We start from the raw sequence: 18,838 nt of genomic DNA, 5'->3' as shown, positions 1-18,838 counted from the left end.
TCTTGCATGGAAATATATGTCTGATTTGTAATTTTGCGTTTTGTTCTTTGTTTTATACATAGAAGACTCGTTTTGTAATGTGTGCGATGGCATTTGGATGAAACTTTTGGATCACCATTAAACTTACTAAATAGGGTTTTTATGGCGCTCTGATTAATGCATATTAAATATTAAATGGCGTGCAACCACAGCGCGTGCACACGTGGTTTTATAATGTTTTTATTCGCTAATGCATGTGTTTCCTTAAAGTATACCTGCGTGCGCAGTTTTTGTGCCAGAATGAAGAATAAGACTTCAATATTCACTTATTAATTTCAATATCAGAAAAATTAGATTATGTTTATGTTGGCTGTTCTTTAAAATTTAAATCACCAATCTTCTTATTTCAAAATATAAAAAAAAATATATCGATAACTTAAAGAATGTTAAAGAATAGTGCTCATGCGTCAATATTAAGGTTTATTTAAATCACCTGAACAAAGACACATAATCTTTTAATATGATCAGTTATCCACGTTTATTCTGTTTGGCGTATGCATGGACAAAGGCATCATAACACCATTGCATAAAAGGAGTGACAAAACACGTCACAAATTAATGAGGAATTACCTTGTTAAGCAATTAAGAATTGAGGAAAACTATTGACATTGGTGTTAAATGAGTGTATAAATATGTTGTTAATGAATAGCGAATAAACTTTCTGTACGTTGGAATAATACGTTTTCGGTTTACTGCATGAAAAAAAAACGAAAAGCTTTTCTGAACAATCTTTGAGTAATTGTTAAATTATTTGTAAATTTCCTTTCTTTAAAACAGTAAATATTTTTATTTCATATTAGATCCTAATTCAAATAAGTTCATTCAAAACAGGACGTTATTAATTATCAAGTGTTTACAAGTGCGTATTAATATTAATAATTAATATAAACAATTGACAATTAGACGACATACCTGATAGAAGTGGATTCAAACATGGAAGTATTTCTCATCTGTACTGCTAATTTTATAACTGACATTTAAACGTTAGATTGTATCTGCGTCTTGTGGCGACTGTATGACGCTAACATTATTGTTTAATTGTAGTTTGGACTGATCCTGATTTTCTGATTTCGTTATAAATGTCGGTTACACCCGCATCAAAGCTCTGACTTTATAGCAGAATGAAGGTTGTACGCATAATAGATATCTTTCCCCCTAATGGGCACTATAAGGAACTATAAAATTGACAACATATGTCAGTTATATACCTAACAGGACATCTGTATGTAAAAATTTAAACAATCTTTACCGTATGGTTTCCGAGTTTTAGTTATAGCCTTTTTCTTTACTTAAACTTGGCTATTAGAAGGGCTCTTATAATATTATCATATTGAACAATGTTAAGAAACAAATAATAGCATTCAGCTAACAAATTACACAAGCAAAAATATTGTTTCTACTCAAAATTTTGAAATCTGTTTAAAAATGTTACCCTACAATTTTAAATAGTTCTTTGCTCAATTTCCTTCTTGGAGGGTCTTATTTAAAATACCATTAAAATGTACCAAAATGACGACTTTTTTAAAAGTTTGCCTAAATTTTCTTTAAAGTATATTGGTTGATCTTGCCAAAGATAAAAGACGTTTACCATCTAGTTTTTGTTTATTCAACTTTGAAAATAAAAGGTATCATATTTGATAATAAATTTGGCATAATAATTACTTATCTTAAAATACAATAAAGATAATGATATTACTTCCAATAATTACCAATAATAATTATATAACCTGAAACACTTTTTTCTTTCCAAAACTGACCCGAAAGACTAATAAAAATGTTCAAAGAAAACAATAGATGTTCAAAGAAAATAATAAAGTAAGAAAAAAGTTGCCTCTGTAGGGTTTGAACCTGCGCCCCTCATTTTAAATGCAGTTGACAGTAGTTCTAGCCTATTTGAATACTCTTCAAAGTGGAAGTAATGCATTCTGCGTGTCATACCTTGTTTTACCTCACTAGTAAGTCCCCTCAACGGCTTCGCAGCAAAAGGGTAAAAGTGATCCTGTCGATAGTGTACGGTACAAAGAAACAGCCTTGGTAAACCAATAGGTATGATCGCTTTAGAAAGTAATCGGCGTAAACAAGGTATCGGGTGAACGTATAATAATATCTTTTCTTATCGGGCTCAAAAACAGTTTGTTTAGCTTTGTACCTTTTCTTAATTTACCACATAAGTTCAATGTGTTCAATGAAATGAAAACATAACATTTTATTTCTTTCAAAAATAATATTAATTAATATGATAAGTGAAACAAAAATGAATATTTTGTAAAGAATGATTTTTTTCAGATTTAGAAATTCGATTTTTCTGCTTTAGAGAAGTCATAATATCTTAATTTTCAAGAGCTGTCTTGATAACCTATATTTATGATTAAATCAATATTTTTATATGAGTGTATACATTTTAAATATGTTGAACTTTTTGTAGTATTATTTTACGTGTAGAATTTGGATTTAATTTGGTATGAATAGGTATTGTTCAGATTTGACAAAAGTTTGCAGTCACAGTGGTCAAGTGGTCAGGGCGCTAAAATCACTATTTACTAATATTATTATCTTCTTCAGTTTGAAGAATAAGTTGTAGTATAAGAATATGCACTTTTTAATAAAAACAAGATTGCATTTGTGAAAATGCTATGACACCGCATTTATACAACACTAAAATAGTAATGTAGGAACAGATTTTTCTTTTTGTTTTTATACAATTGAAGTTTTCCATAATGCATAGATCACTGACCTATCTTATTCTTATTATAAAATTAGTGGTTAAATCTATTGTTATTCAAATAAAAGATCAGAGTTGGAATCTATCAATGCAGTTGAGTCTAGTGGTTTTGGTGGTGAAGGTCATATTTCACATTGCTTAACAAAGGACAAATAAGACACTTTGTCCAAATCTAGGCCAGCTGATATCAATGTTCACATTACATCTATATGTGTGCACATGGTTAAAATTTCATTGCTGCACATAGGTCACATCATCAAAATCTAGGTCACCTGCTATCAAAGTTAAGGAAGTAGGTCACTGTCCCCTTGGGAAAGGCAATATTTAGACCTAAGGGTTTAATTCAAACAATCTTGATACAGGTCCACCAAACAAAATTTTATGTCAAACATCTAAGCTGTAGCTTTCTCCAATTCAGAAAACTTTTGTTTATGTTTCTGGTTTTACTATGTGTATATAATAACAAGAGGGCCATGATGGCCCTAGATCGCTTACCTGACCCATCGAACTCATCCGAGCAATTACCTAAACAAGCATTCTGACCTGTTCCATGACAGGTCAGTCAAAAATGTAACTACTAGAGTGTTAAAAAGGATCTTATATATTCGAGCAGTGTGACCTAGTTTTTAACCCCAGAGGACCCATATTCGAACTTAACCTAGAAATCATCAAAACAAATTTTCAAACCGATTTCCCAGGATATTTGGATCAAAACAGTAGCCACTAGAATGTTAACAAGATTTATTTAATTTAGCTCCTGTTACCTTGTTTTTAATCCGATATGACCTATGTTCGAACTCATCCGAGCAATTTTCTAAACAAGCATCCTGACCAAGTTTGATGACAATTGAGTAAACAATGTGACCACTTAATGTTTACATTAAGGTTTTTATTTACATATTTGGGCGGTGGGACCTAGTTTTTGACCCCAGGTGACCCATATTCAAAATTTACCAAGAAATTATCAAAACAAACTTTCAGACCAATTTCCAGGATTTTTGGATCAAAACAGTAGCCACTAGAGATATTTTTCTATTTTTAGCCCATGTGACCTTGTTTTCATCTGAGTAAACCTGAGTATTACCTAGACAAGCATCCTGAAAAGTTTTATTACAATTAAAGAGTCAAAAATGTGACCACTAGAGTGTTAACAAGGTTTTCTATTTCTAGCTTCTGTGACCTAGTTTTTCATCCTAGATGACCATTGTTCAAACTCATGCGAGCAATTACCTTGACGAGCATCCTGACAAAGATTGAGTAAAACATGTGACCCCTTATGTGTTAACAAGATTTTTCTATATTTAGTTCCTGTGACCTAGTTTTTCATCCGAGATGACGCATGTTCAAACTCATCCGAGTTATAACCTAAATTAGCATCCTGACACAGTTTTATGATGATTAAGGCAAAAAATGTGACCGCGTGAGTGTTAACGAAAACGTGTGGACGGACGACGGACTACGGACATTCAACGATTCTAAAGGCTTACTCTAACCTAACTCAGATGAGCTCAAATTCGATGCCCCCGGCAAATCTTGACACCAGGGGCAAAATTTTTACAACTTTGGTAGAGGACCTATCAATGATATCATAAAGCGAACATCAAAGCTCTAAGCCTTGTACCTTCAGAAAATGAGATTTTTTTACTCATATGTACATAGTGAAAATCGATGACCCCAGGGCGGGGCCAATTTTGACCCCAGGGCTATAATTTGAACAATTTTTGTAGAGGTTTATGATACAAAATCTCACGCTTAATATTTAACCTCTAGCCTTTGTCATTTTAGAGAAGAAGATTTTTCAAATTTTTACTATATATATAAGGAACACTATCGCCTATGGGGCAGGGAAATTTTAACACTAGGCGCATAATTTATAAACTTTGGTAGAGGGCCTATTGATGATATTGTATACAAAATATCAAAGCTCTAAGCCTTGTACCTTCAGACAAGAGATTTTCATTTTTTTACTATATGTACATAGTGACTGAAAATCAATGACCCCCGGGGCGAGACCAATTTTGACCCCAAGGCTATAATTTGAACAATCTTGCTAGAGTTTGTTTGTTAAGATTTTTACGGCACGTCAACATATAACTGGCCATATCGTGCCGAATGCTATTATATGCTTAAAATGTTATGTAAAACTTTGTAAATGACAATGAAAATGAGCCAGTTAGATCCTAGAATACAAGTTTATCTCTTTCAAATAATCAAAGATGTTTTTTGATGGAATTGTATTAAAGAGTTCTTTGAGTGCATTTACACAATAACATCTAGTACGGGCCTGTGAAAAATCATGACATTCAAGAAGAAAATGCTTGACCTTAAAGTTTTCGTTACAAGCTACACAGACAGGGGCATTGTCATTCGTGAGGAGATAAGAGTAGGTAATTTTAGTGTGTCCAATTCGGCATCGAAGAAGAACTGTTTGATCATGGCGGTTTGACAGAGATAGAGATGGTGACACATCAAGAGATGGGTTTATATCGTGAAGTTTATTAAAAACGGCATTGTCCCAATTTGCTTGCCATTCAAATGATACGAGTTTATTTATAGCCGGTCTAAAATCACAAGCAGGTAACAATAAGTCAGTTTTTAAAAAATTTAATGATTGTTTAGCTAAAGCATTTTCTTTTTCATTTCCTCGTATACCTACATGACTTGGAATCCAATATAATTTAACAGATTTTGTTTTAAGTATATCATGAAATCGTAAAAGAAGTTTCCTTATCATGATATTGTCAGATTTTTTTATATTTTTAATGAATATTAAAACAGAAAGCAAGTCAGAAAATATCACAAATTTATCATGGGTATGCTGTACTATGTATGACAATGCTAAATCTATAGCTTTTGCTTCAGCAGTACAAATTGATGCATTATCTGGTAACTTCATACTAGATGTAAAATTAGTTTCAAACACAGCCGCACCTACTTTACAACCTTCATTTGTACCGTATAAATATGTGGTTAACTACACAATGTTTCATGCAAAATATCTAACCTCTGGCATTTGTCAATTTAGAGAAGATGATTTTTTAAAGTTTTTTACTATAGACATATAAGGAAAACCTATGACCCCCGGGGAGGGGCTAATTTTGAAACAAGAGGCAAAGGTTGAACAACTTTGGTAGAGTACCTATAGATGATGACATATACCAAATGTCAAAGCCTTGTACATTCAGACAATGAGATTTTTTAATGTTTTACTATATGTACATAAAGTGAAAATCAATGACCCCCGGGGCGGGGCCAATTTTGACCCCAGGGCTATAATTTGAACTATCTTGGCAGAGGTCTGCCAGACAATGCCTTATGCAAAATATCTATGCTCAAGGCTTTTTGGGTATTTACAATACAAGAAGATTTTTCATATTTATTCTTATAATTCCTTTTGGTTGCCATGGCAACCAGATTTCTGCATGAAATGAAATTCTTTGAAAATCTTTGAGAGGCCGTTCACTTAAGGATCAATCCTGCAAAGTTTGGTTGAAATTGGACTAGTGGTTCTCACAATTAGACTTTTGAAGTTCACTATATAATCTATAACACGCACATGCACGCACGCACGCACACAATCACACACTCCCGCACGCACCAACGCACGCACGCACACACACACACACACACACACACACACGTAGAATCGCTATATGCCACTGCATCGCAGATGCTGCGGTGGCATAAAAATTCAAATAACAATTCCCAAAATATAAATGGTGACGGGAAAATTGAGAAAACGTTTTCATAAAAATCGTTTATCTCATCAGATAAGTAAAGATCGAACGCTTGCGTCAGCATAAAATAGCTGACGGTGCATATCTTTTGGATGAGGACTTACTGATTTTGAACATTTTAAATACAATCCGGACTTGTCACCTTGTGGACTTTGGATGTTGCAGCAGCTTTAGCAAAATGCAGGCTGGAATCGTGTTTGATTCCGGCAGTCGTTAATGCGTTATGAAAAGTGAATTGTATAAACAAGGTTTTAATATGAGCGAAAACATAATTGTTTTAAGCGCCATTCTCTACAAACAAAAAATATTGCTCTCGTACCTGAACGATACATGTAGCTTTAAAATTAAAGAAAATCATTAGGTATCGAATGAACCTTCAAAATATTTAAGTCCTTATTGAAGTTTATTGAAATGTATTTAAACCGCCAAGAGACCAATAAAACAAATTTTTACGTTGACTTTTGAGGGCGCACTGCCCGGCTGATACCTTTTGCCACCATTAATCTTTTACCGTATGAGCATAATTAAAAATAGACCTTTCTATCTTAAACGGACTTTGTACACGGACTTCGTAATACGGAATAAATTGGGGATTTTCTCAAAACATTAATGATAAAAAAGATCAATAAAACTGTAATACATCGGGTTTACATGTATATACTAATTATAGTATTTCTATCAACCATCAACACATAAAAGATGAATACAGTGTAACCACACTTTATATGAAGACCAAACAAAAACAAACAAAGAAACGAACCAAACATAACAAGTTTCTTCATTTATATACTTTATTGTAGTGTTAATTTTTCAACCAATGACCAAGAAGCGATGTTTTCAAGATATACTAGTAAGTGTTGGTACATGACTAAACGTAAATGTCATCATATGTATAATAATTATGTAGTAACGCTTTAGTGCGAATTGCACGAAATCTCGAGCGTTAGAATTAAACAAAGGTCGCCATCTGAATTCACAATAACTTGTGTATTGTTAGCGTGGAAGTGACAGTATCAACAATAGAATTGTTATTGTGGCTTATCCATTGGTCGTAATAATTCGTGTGACTATTTCAGCAACTGCGGGATATGGTTTATCCCAGTGACCACGTTTACTAAACCATTGATCTTTGGTTGGCCTAGTAATGCAATTTACAATTGTTGTGTAGAATGCGCAAATTTCAACATGTACATACGCGGTGCACACATTGACTATGGTGGCAATTGTTACAATTAATGGTTGAGTAACAACATATCCTTATCACATGAAGACATTTTGTGGTGACTGTAATTTCTAAGTGTATGCATAATATGTAACATATCTATTAATGTTTCTGATGCTTTTTAAGTTAGATTATAGATATTGTACATCATTTTGGAGATCTTGGAAAAAAAAACGTTTCTTTCGGAATATATAAACATAAACGATTGCGAATATCTACTACGGTCTAGAGTTGGCATTATTACGGCAACTTAACATGACCATGCACGGCTGATATATTCAGAATCATATTGCAAAGATTTAACTGAAGCGGGAAGTGATACTAAAAGTAGGCTTCGCCAGCCTTTGTTTATTCTGAAAATCTAAAAACAATGCAAACAGTATTATAGTGTTGGGTGATAAGTAGCAGAATAGTTGTCTAACATAACACAAATTTTAACGACACACGTATTAAAGCAATGGACAGGTTTTCACACTCAAAGGTATTATTGTAAGAAAATCGGCAACATTTGAGGACCTAGGGTTTGTTAGCCGATATAGCATATGTACTATTATTGTATAATTCCGAGAATTTCGTGCAATTTCACACTGAAGCGTTACTACATTTTTATACCCCCACAAACGAAGTTTAGGGGGGGGGGTATATAGGAGTCAGCTTGTCGGTCGGTCGGTCGGTCCGTCGGTCGGTCCACATCATGGTTTCCGGACGATAACTAGAGTTTGGAATGAGGTATTGTAATCAAACTTGGTATATAGCAACCTTATGTGGAAACTCCGGTTGGTATTGCATTTGGACCCCCTGGGGTCAAGGTCAAGGTCACCGTTACTAAAATATAGAAAAATGGTTTCCGGACAATAACTAGAGTTAGGAATGAGATATTGTTATCAAACTTGGTGTATAGCAAGCTTATATGAAGACCTGGGTTGGTATTGTATTTGGAACCCCCTGGGGTCAAGGTCAAGGTCACCGTTACTAAAATAGAAAATTGTTTCCGGACAATAACTAGAGTTAGGAATGAGATATTGTTATCAAACTTGGTGTATAGCAAGCTTATATGAAGACCTGGGTTGGTATTGCATTTGGACCCCCTGGGGTCAAGGTCAAGGTCACCGATACTAAAAATAGAAAAATGGTTTCCGGACAATAACTAGAGTTAGGAATGAGATATTGTTATCAAACTTGGTGTATAGCAAGCTTATATGAAGACCTGGGTTGGTATTGCATTTGGACCCCCTGGGGTCAAGGTCAAGGTCACCATTCCTTAAAATAGAAAAATACTTTCCGGACAATAACTAGAGTTAGGAATGAGATATTGTAATCAAACTTGGTGAAAAGCAAGCTTATTTGGAGACCCCAGTTGGGATTACAATTAATTGAAATATTTCTTTGTGCACAGTTGATAGTTTGTGTTGAATTTTTTCTTCAGACTACTTATTTTTCAAAAAGTTGCTGGTGGGGGTATTAATCACCTTCAGTGATAGGTCTAGTTTTACTTTAGTTACAGAGATATTTATACAACGATGATGTTGGGGACGTAATATAGCTCCACAGCCCGCAAACAGTCTACGTCAGAAATAATTATTGGTTGACATCAATAATGATGAGAGAGCAGTTCAAGACCAAGTTAAGCACCCAGTGCCGGCTGTTTCGCAGGGGGAATAGGTGCTCCCTAGTAAATTAAATAGAAGACAATCCGGCTCTCTATAGGATACCACCCTCTCCCAAAACGACAATCCAAAACTACTCTGTGAACTTTGCGTCAGCAGTGACAGCAGTGATGACATTTACCTATAGCCCCCCTTTACTAAATGACATATTGGTGAAAAATTAGCACTACAATTTTTGTATTTCTTTATTTTTCTTTTGTTTTGTTCTGATTTCTTTCTTTTTTTGTCTTTATATTAATTATGGTTAAATTGTCTTCATCTTATATATGTTGATATGTTGAAATCGCTGCATCAGAGTTTAAGCGTACTGCTCATTCTATCTTATTTCCGCGCATTTATGTTTTGAGAAAACCCCCAAATTATTCCGTTTTAAGAAGTAAGTTTACGAAGTCCGTTTAAGATAGAAAGGTCTATTATGCAAAATGGTCGTTTTCATTGAAAAGCCTTATGTTACAAGTTCAAACTGCCTTGAAACTATGAAAACCCAACACGGCAAGATTGAAAATGTTGTAGGCTCGGTTTGATTGAGCCTGTTCATGGACGGTAATGGAATGTGCAAGTTACCATGGACGCCCCCTAGCACAGGCTTAAAAAGCAGAATTTAACATTTAAACACGATAATTGGTGACATTTTCATTTTTTTTAAATTTAGAAACATCTACAGATGTGTTCATACGGCGGTTATCATGGAACCTTCAATGGGACACAGAAGTGCCATTCCATGAAAAGCAGCGTATGGTCCCCAAGTAAAAGAATGCATGCGCCCTAAACGAGAAAATAATAGGCGGAACTAAATAAAATGGAATTTTGAAAGGGCATCTGAGGTTATGAAGCCTGCATATCACATACAAGACTTCAAAAGACAAATTTAAAAAGCAGGCAGCATATCCTAAGGGTGATTATGCAGTATTCAAGTAGGAATACTGGAACCACCCGAATTTAAAGGCCAACTATAAGAAACTAAAATTACACATTACATGTATACGCAACAATAATATCGTGCTGAACGATCTTCAAGGACGAACATATAACATCTTTAATTTGATTAAATGTACGGGGAAACTTTACACACGACACAGATAGCACTGATGCGACAGTAAAATACAGAAAAGCAGACTCACATGAAAGTTATTTTCTTGTTCGAACTGAGCCATCTGTGTCACAGTCATGTGGTTTTGCTACAATGATTTATATATAAACAAAATCGCACCAGTAAATAAAAGGAAAATGCCCTTTTATTAACAATACTTTTGGTCGATAACAGTTCTATATGCATTGTAATAATTTTGAACCATTTCATGTGTTCGTTTTATTTTAAGGTACAATGGATATTATGAAGCAGGGTTGTAAACAAAAGGACGGTTCGAAAAGCCGATCAACTGTCAGTAGCTTTCAAGATGGTATGATACAAGTCGAGGAGGGTATAGAAAATTTCATGATAGAAATATTCCGTAAAGACGTATTCGAAAAGTTCAAGGCGCTTAACTTTACCGAGTATATGGAGTTGAAACATGATATTGCAATTAAGCTCAGAAGTGTTTCAATTCATACTGAAAAGGTGCATCTCAGAATACCCACTTCGCTATTAGTCATGTACAAAGATATTACCAAAAAAGCATTTAAAGATGATTTATGTAAATTTCGAGATATAGCAATGGTTGGAGATAAAATTAAAATGCCTGCAAGCCAGTTTATGGACCCTCTTGAAAAGGCAAAAATAGGCGTACTGTCACATATAAAAGCAGAACTAGAAAATGAAAATATGAACAGTATCCTGGTGTTCGGTGAGTTTGCACAAACCAAAGTTATACAGGAAGAAGTAAAATTGTTGCACGGAAATGTTAAATTCATAAGTGATGAGGACATTTTGTCAGGCGCTGTAGCTGCTGGCAAAATGAAAACGCCCGGACAAATTATAAAATTGGTAAGATAATTTAAATATTCATATATCTACTGAAACAAAATACAAAACTTTTCTTTCAAATCAATTGTCAGTTTTGTTTTGAAAGTGTAATATTTTAGTAATATAAGTAATTAATCACTGAACATAGATCATATTTTGGATACATGATCCAAATTCATGTTCAAAAATTACTGTAAAAACATACAAAGTAAAAGTTCCGAAACCCAACTCAGACCGGAAATATTTAACTGTTAATTCATTATGGGCTCAATCTGAAATAAAAAATCCATCCATTAATTACAGGCTCCAGAAACAATAATGGTGGCATCCCTCGACCTTGGTACCACGTATTCAGGTTGGGCTTATTCATTTCTCAGCGATTTCATATCGGATCCAAGAAAGATATCAGTACGAAACTGGAATGCAGGTTCAATACTGACACCAAAAACTCCCACATGCTTGCTAGTGAAACCCGACGGCAAAACGATAGAGGCGTTTGGCTATGAAGCTGAAAACAAATACAGGGAATTAATTGAAGACAATATGCACGCTTCCTACTATTTTTTTCGTCGATTCAAAATGACGTTAAACAGAAAACTAAGCGAGGTATATAAAACTATTAGCTCCGACATAAATGACAAATGTACACTTCTTATTTTTGATTTGTATCATGCTTTGTATTTGACCTCTTTGTTTATTAGTCTTGAGAATGAAATGGTTTTTATAAAATATAAATTAACGGTTTTTATTCAATATAGAAAATCAACAGAAACCTTATGTTGGAAGATGAAACGGGCCGATCTCTGCTTGCTATTGATGTTTTTGCGATGAGTATTCGATTCCTGAAAGACGATTTGCTGGAGACCTGTAACAAACGAATTTCTGGACCTATAGTGGCACGGGAAGTTCAGTGGGTGTTGACAGTTCCTGCAATTTGGAATGATGGCGCGAAACAATTTATGCGGGAGGCAGCTTTAAGGGTAAGTTAATGTTTATTTGGAAATTTGAAAAAAATATTTCAAACATTAGAATTGATTTATTAAGTATTTCCAAGAAAAACTGATTTTGAACAAAATTAGAATATAATATAATATAATCAATTTTTCGAAATAAGTGATATATTCCTTGACTTTCTCCCTTTCATATATGTTCATTTATGGGCAGTACTGATCTTATTAATTTGATTTTCATAAGAATATTTACAGTAAGAAAAAAATAAACCTGCAACCTATCTAGCCAGTCATCAGTTAAAGTAGCTAAAATAGCTCTCTGCTTTAGTATTAAAATGATAACATTGAATGGGGTGTAACATTACCGCAAAAAAAACATATTGCAATATAATGCCATTTTGTAAAAGCGTATTGCAATATATTGCATTATGTATTGTCATGTGTATGTTTAATGTAAAGATGGTGTAACAATATTTATTTATATAATTATATGTATATATCCTAAGTAGAAACTTAATCAAAATTTGAAGACTAAATAAAAAGTAATCTAGGAACCTGGGTTCCCTCTGGCGCCACGAAATACGCCAATCAAAAAATGTTGGGAGCCAATTACTGCTAAGTTGGAGCCAATGATTATGTAAAGGAGACACGCCTTTCTTTGTTAAGATAAACTTGCAGATATATATATATATATATCATTGTGTTTACAATTACATATAATATTGTTATTTACTACAGCTGATTATTATGTAAAATAAACATATAAATGTGTGGATTTCAAATTCCATTTATTAATAAATAAATACACATGACAACATATTTATAAATGTAAAACATCATTTTAAGTCAGTAATAAGGTTGGGATGTCCTGTTTTACCTATAGCAGTTCTTATCTCTCTTATTCACCCTCACTGACTTTACTGATGCAAATTATTTCCAGCTTCCTCTATATTCTGGTGATCTTCAAATACAAAAGAAAGAAGATTAATATAAAGTAACTTCAACTAAAAATTGAAAGAGATACAAGGTACTTTTTAACAGTAAAGAAAATCTTGTTTTGTCCCCCGCCTTTTTTCCGTCTGTCTGTCAGTCTGCTTTCACGGGACAGTTATAATGGCTAGAGGAACAATTGGTAACTGTTCTTTCTCTTTGATGTAATTCATTCCGTAATGCTTTTATGTGGCTATTTTCTTTTGTGTAGCTAAAAAGAACAATAGAGTAGCCACGTAATTACTGTCATTTGAGAAGGTCCTTCTGTCCGTCTGTCACACGTTTGTTTCAGGTCCATAACTTTGTCATTTATCAAAGGAATTTGAAATAACTTGGCACAAATATTTGTTATTATAAGATAATGTGTCATGCGCAACAACAAGACCTCTTCCTCTAGGGTCAACGGCAAGGTAAACATTGTCTTTTTGAGATTATTTGTCGTGTCCGGTCCATAACTCGCTTATCTTTGAAGGTATTTTGTAAATACTTGCCGCAACTGTTCACAATAAAAAGACAAGTTGTCATGCACAAATCCGGTCACCTACCTCAAAGGTCAAAGTCATACTTGGAGGTCAAATATTAACATGGTCTGTATAGGGTATATTTTGAGTCCGGTCCGTAATTTTTTTCATAGATCAAAAGATTTTGAAAATACTTGGCACAAATAGTCACATCAATAATACAATGTGTCATGCGCAACAACTGATCCTCACCTCCAAGTTTAAGGTCACACTTAGAGGTCAAAACTTTACAAAGTCTGTTATAGGGTATATTTTATGTCAGGTCTATAACTTCTTCATTGATCAATGGATTGTGAAAATACTTGACACAAATAGTCACAATTATAAGATAATGTGTCATGCGCAAATCCTGCACCCCTACCTCAAGGGTCAAGGTCACACCTAGAAGTCAAAGATAAACAAAGTCTGTTATAGGGCATATTTTGTATCCGTCTATAACTTCTTCTTAGATCAAGGGATAATGAGACGATGTGTCATGTGCAATAACCAATCGCCTACACTAAGGTCAAGGCGAAGATTAATTATATAGACCTGATTTTTGCATCTGATAACATACCGTGTATTCTTATAGTGATTCCAGTTATTACACTGACCATTTACTCACTATTATATCTGTTTTTTAAATAGGTTTTTAGCTCACAAGAGCCGAAGGCTCGGGGTGAGCTATTAGTATCAAAGGGGGATACTCCGGCGTCCGTCGTCATGTGTCAACAATCGTCTTCTTCTCTGAGACTGCTGGGCAGATGTACCTACAATTTGGTCAGTAGCATCCTTGTGACAGTCACACTTAAATTTGCTCATGTCATTTCAATTGGCCCCTTTTAGGTGTCAGCAGAGCTAAACATAGAAAACCCTTTAAACATCTTCTACTACAGAACTAAAAGATTGATGATCACCAAACTTTGTCTGAAGTAGCATTCTTGAGTAGTCTTTTATCTCGTTTGCTCATATTAATTTCATTAGCCCCTTTAAGGGGTCTCTAGGGCTAAAATAGAAAAACCTTTAGACATCTTCTTCTACAGAACTAATGGGTGGATAATCACCAAACTTTGTCTGTAGCATTATTTTGTAGCTTTTATCGAGTTTTGCTCATATTAATTTCATGAGCCCCCCTTTTAGGGGTCTCTAGGGCTAAAAATAGAAAAAAACTTTTAGATATTTTCTTCTACAGATCTAATGAGTGGATAATAACCAAACTTTGTCTGTAGCATTCTTGGGTATTCTTTTATCAAGTTTGCTCATATTAATTTTGATTGGCCCCTTTTAGGGGCAGCTATAGCTAAAATAGAATACCTTTAAAGTATGCTTCTATAAAAAACTTATTGATGGATGATCACCCCAAACTTTGTTTGTTAGCATTCTTGGAAATTTTATATTCAAGTTTGCTCATATTTAATTTCATTGGCACCTTTTAGGAATCTCTAAAGCTAAATAGAAATACCTTTATATGTCTTCTTCTACAGCACTAATGGGTGGATAATCACCAAACTTTGTCTGAAGTAGCATTCTTGAATAGTCTTTTATCACGTTTGCTCATATCATTTTCATTAGCCCCTTTAAGGGGTCTCTAGGGCTAAAAATAGAAAAACCTTTAGACATCTTCTTCTACAGAACTAATGGATGGATAATCACCAAACTTTGTCTGGAGCATTATTTTGTAGCTTTTATCGAGTTTGCTCATATTAATTTCATGAGCCCCTTTTAGGGGTCTCTAGGGCTAAAAATAGAAAAACTTTTAGATATTTTCTTCTACAGATCTAATGAGTGGATAATAACCAAACTTTGTCTGTAGCATTCTTGGGTATTCTATTATCAAGTTTGCTCATATTAATTTGATTGGCCCCTTTTAGGGGCAGCTGTAGCTAAAAATAGAAATACCTTTAAACGTATGCTTCTATAAAACTTATTGATGGATGATCACCAAACTTTGTTTGTAGCATTCTTGGAAATTTTATATCAAGTTTGCTCATATTAATTTCATTGGCACCTTTTAGGAATCTCTAAAGCTAAATAGAAATACCTTTATATGTCTTCTTCTACAGCACTAATGGGTGGATAATCACCAAACTTTGTCTGAAGTAGCATTCTTGAGTAGTCTTTTATCAAGTTTGCTCATATTAATTTGATTGGCCCCTTTTAGGGGTCTCTAGGGCTAAAAATAGAAAAAAACTCTAGACATCTTCTTCTACAGAACTAATTGATGGATGATCACCAAACTTTGTCTGTAGCATTCTTCAGAAGTCTTTTATCAAGTTTGCTCATATCAATTTGTTTGGCCCCTTTTAGGGGCTGCTAAAGCTAAAAATAGAAAAACCTTCAAACATCTCCTTCTACAGAACTAATCGATGGATAATCACCAAACTTTATCTGTAGCATTCTTCGGTAGTTTTTTATCAAGTGTGAACATCATTTCCTACTGAAATCATCAAACTTTGTCTGTAGCATTCTTAGGTAGTCTTTTATCACGTTTGCTCATATTTATTTGATTGGCCCCTTTTAGGGGCAGCTAAAGCTAAAAATAGAAATACCTTTAAACGTCTCTTTCTACAGAAGTAATAGATGGATGATCACCAAATTTTGTCTGTAGCATTCTTAGGTAGTCTTTTTATCAAGTTGTTCTTATTAATTTGATTGGCCCATTTTCTGTGGCCGCTTAAGCTAAATATAGAAACACATTTGAACATGATCTCCTACTGAAATATTTGATGGATGATCACCAAACTTTGTCTGTAGCTCTCTTAGGTAGTCTTTTATCAAGTTTGCTCATATTAATTTGATGGACCCTGTTTAAGCTAAAGCTTAAATGCCCCAGGTCATAGCATTTCTTCAATTATAGTTTAAAGATATTCTATGTTCAAATTTAATATTTGAAAATATTGACAATGGAAACACAGTATCTTTTTAAAATAAACGTGTTTTGACTTCACACAAAGTAGATATGTTATGCTTTAAACTCTTCACAACTATATATAGTGTCACCAGCTATAAATATTAATGATAGTGAACAATTTTAAAAAAAAAACTGTTTTCGTTTTTATTACTAGATAAGACCAACTTTACCTTGCCCTTATAATTGGAATATGCAGCTTCCCATACATAGTTTATTTCATCTTTTATCCAGAATTAGACATTTTCAGTTAAGAATTTCATCAATTTTCAATAAAATTTCTATGACTCAAAGATGAGTACAGGATATTTTTTCATAATGAAAGGGAAACAACTCATGTTGGAATGTGTACATATGTTATTCATTTTTTTTAAAAGAGGTTAAATGGCTTGGAGAAAGTCTTTATGTCATGACCTGTTTATGATGTGTGAATATCTTACAGCTCTAGAATTCGGACATCATATTGCATCATTGTAAGGTCAGTTGTAGGTCATTAACCAGGAAAAAAAGGTCTATAGAAACATTAAATTTGTTTCTCCTGTACTTTATAAACAAGATGAGTTTGTATGCTCAATTGTTTTATTGAATTTTGTTCAAATTTTTTTTTCTTTTTTCTTTTTTTATTGAATTAAACTTGGAAAAAACACATTTCAATTAATTTTTGGACAGACTATTGAACCTAAGTTGCATGTGCATTCTTGAATTTTTGTATAAGTGGAATTGTTTATGACATTTTTGAAACCACTGTACATGCTTTCTTGTTTTTGATGTACAGAGCCTTGAAATTTGGAATGATGTACAGAGACTTGAAATTTGGACCAGGAATGTAATTTCTGTCATACGAAATGAATTAGGATATCAACTGACTACTTTTGATATTATTATTTGATATTGTTTGACCTAGTTTGTCTTTTTCGATGTACCTGCTGGAAATTTGGACAAGGGGTTTAATTTCAGATCCTGAATTGAATTTTGATATGAACTGGCCTACTTTTGATATATTTGATATCGCTTTACCTACTTTTTTTGTCTTTTATGTACAGATTTGAAATTTGGACCAGGGGTGTAATTTGTTTTTTTTATGTTATCTAAATTTTGATACCAGCTGATCTACTTTTGGTATTATTGACACCAGTTGACCTACTTTCTTGATGTTTGCCATTCAGGATTTTAAATGTTGAACCAGGTTTTGTAAATTCTGATGCCGAAATGAATTTTGGATAATCACTGACCTACTTTTTGATTTTTTTTATATAATTTGACCTTCATTTCTTTTGTTTTTTAACATACAGACTTGAAATTTGGACTAGGGGTGTAATTTCTGATGCTGAATTGAATTTTGATATCAACTGGCCTACTTTTCATATTTCTTACAATGTTTGACATATTGTCTTTATTAAGATACAGTTATGTTAACCATACAGAATGTATAAAAAATTTGGTGTCCCCAAACTGTAAAATTCAAACATCTACACCTTACATGTTTTGCATGTGACATTTTGTGTTTTCATTTAAAAAAGTTACAAGAAAAGCATTGATGCAAAGCATCAAAGGGCGTCCAAGCAAGAAATGCAGCAGGTGAAGATTAACTTGTAGACATATGATGACAAGATATTCTTATAATCTTTTCAATGGTTAATTGGTTTTTACCAGAATTGTATATCACTTATGAATGAACGGACGAAAGACATTGTTCATTTTGAACTTTGATTGGCATGTTAAAGATTAGAATATTACTTGTTATTTCTTTATGATCGTGGTTATTAATAGCAGCGGATATACATGTATACAATCATTTATAATCCATATGTGTAACGCATGATCAACACCACACTTGTGTAATTGTCCCTTATTTCGTTATCGCTATTAGCGAAGAACCGGGAGAGACCAGACAATAAACGTGTGATACTATTTGCCGGTCTCTAGTAAATCCCGGTCAAAATAGACCGGGAGAGACAGGGAATTACCGATTGGAGTACATACCCTCTATGAATAGATTTTCGGATGTTAGGTCATCAAACTCATCACATTTATTTTCAGCTTTCGTACATGTACAACAATAAACATACCATAATAACCCACGGTGTACTACAAAATGATAAATAAAAAAACCCGAAGAGCGCTATATTTATTGACTGAAAAGGTTATTTCATTTGAAAATGTTTGCATTGCGAAATTCTCCAGTTTTCTATTCATTGTA

At 33.6% G+C, this 18,838-nt stretch overlaps 1 protein-coding gene across 1 annotated transcript in view; it reads left to right on the top strand.

Moving 5' to 3' along the window:
* Positions 1 to 18,838, top strand: part of LOC132716748 (heat shock 70 kDa protein 12A-like) — a 99,258-nt gene that overhangs the window by 66,436 nt on the left and 13,984 nt on the right. Inside the window, exons 5-7 of the mRNA XM_060700077.1 lie at positions 10,707 to 11,311; positions 11,594 to 11,896; positions 12,049 to 12,270. Of these exons, the coding sequence (XP_060556060.1) occupies positions 10,707 to 11,311; positions 11,594 to 11,896; positions 12,049 to 12,270 (1,130 nt within the window). The remainder of the gene's footprint in view (positions 1 to 10,706; positions 11,312 to 11,593; positions 11,897 to 12,048; positions 12,271 to 18,838) is intronic.

The sequence above is a fragment of the Ruditapes philippinarum genome, unplaced genomic scaffold, assembly GCF_026571515.1.
Source record: "Ruditapes philippinarum isolate M1 unplaced genomic scaffold, ASM2657151v2 ctg889_1_1_1_1, whole genome shotgun sequence".
NCBI lineage: Eukaryota > Metazoa > Mollusca > Bivalvia > Venerida > Veneridae > Ruditapes > Ruditapes philippinarum.
This window is presented reverse-complemented; position numbering and strand designations above follow the sequence as displayed.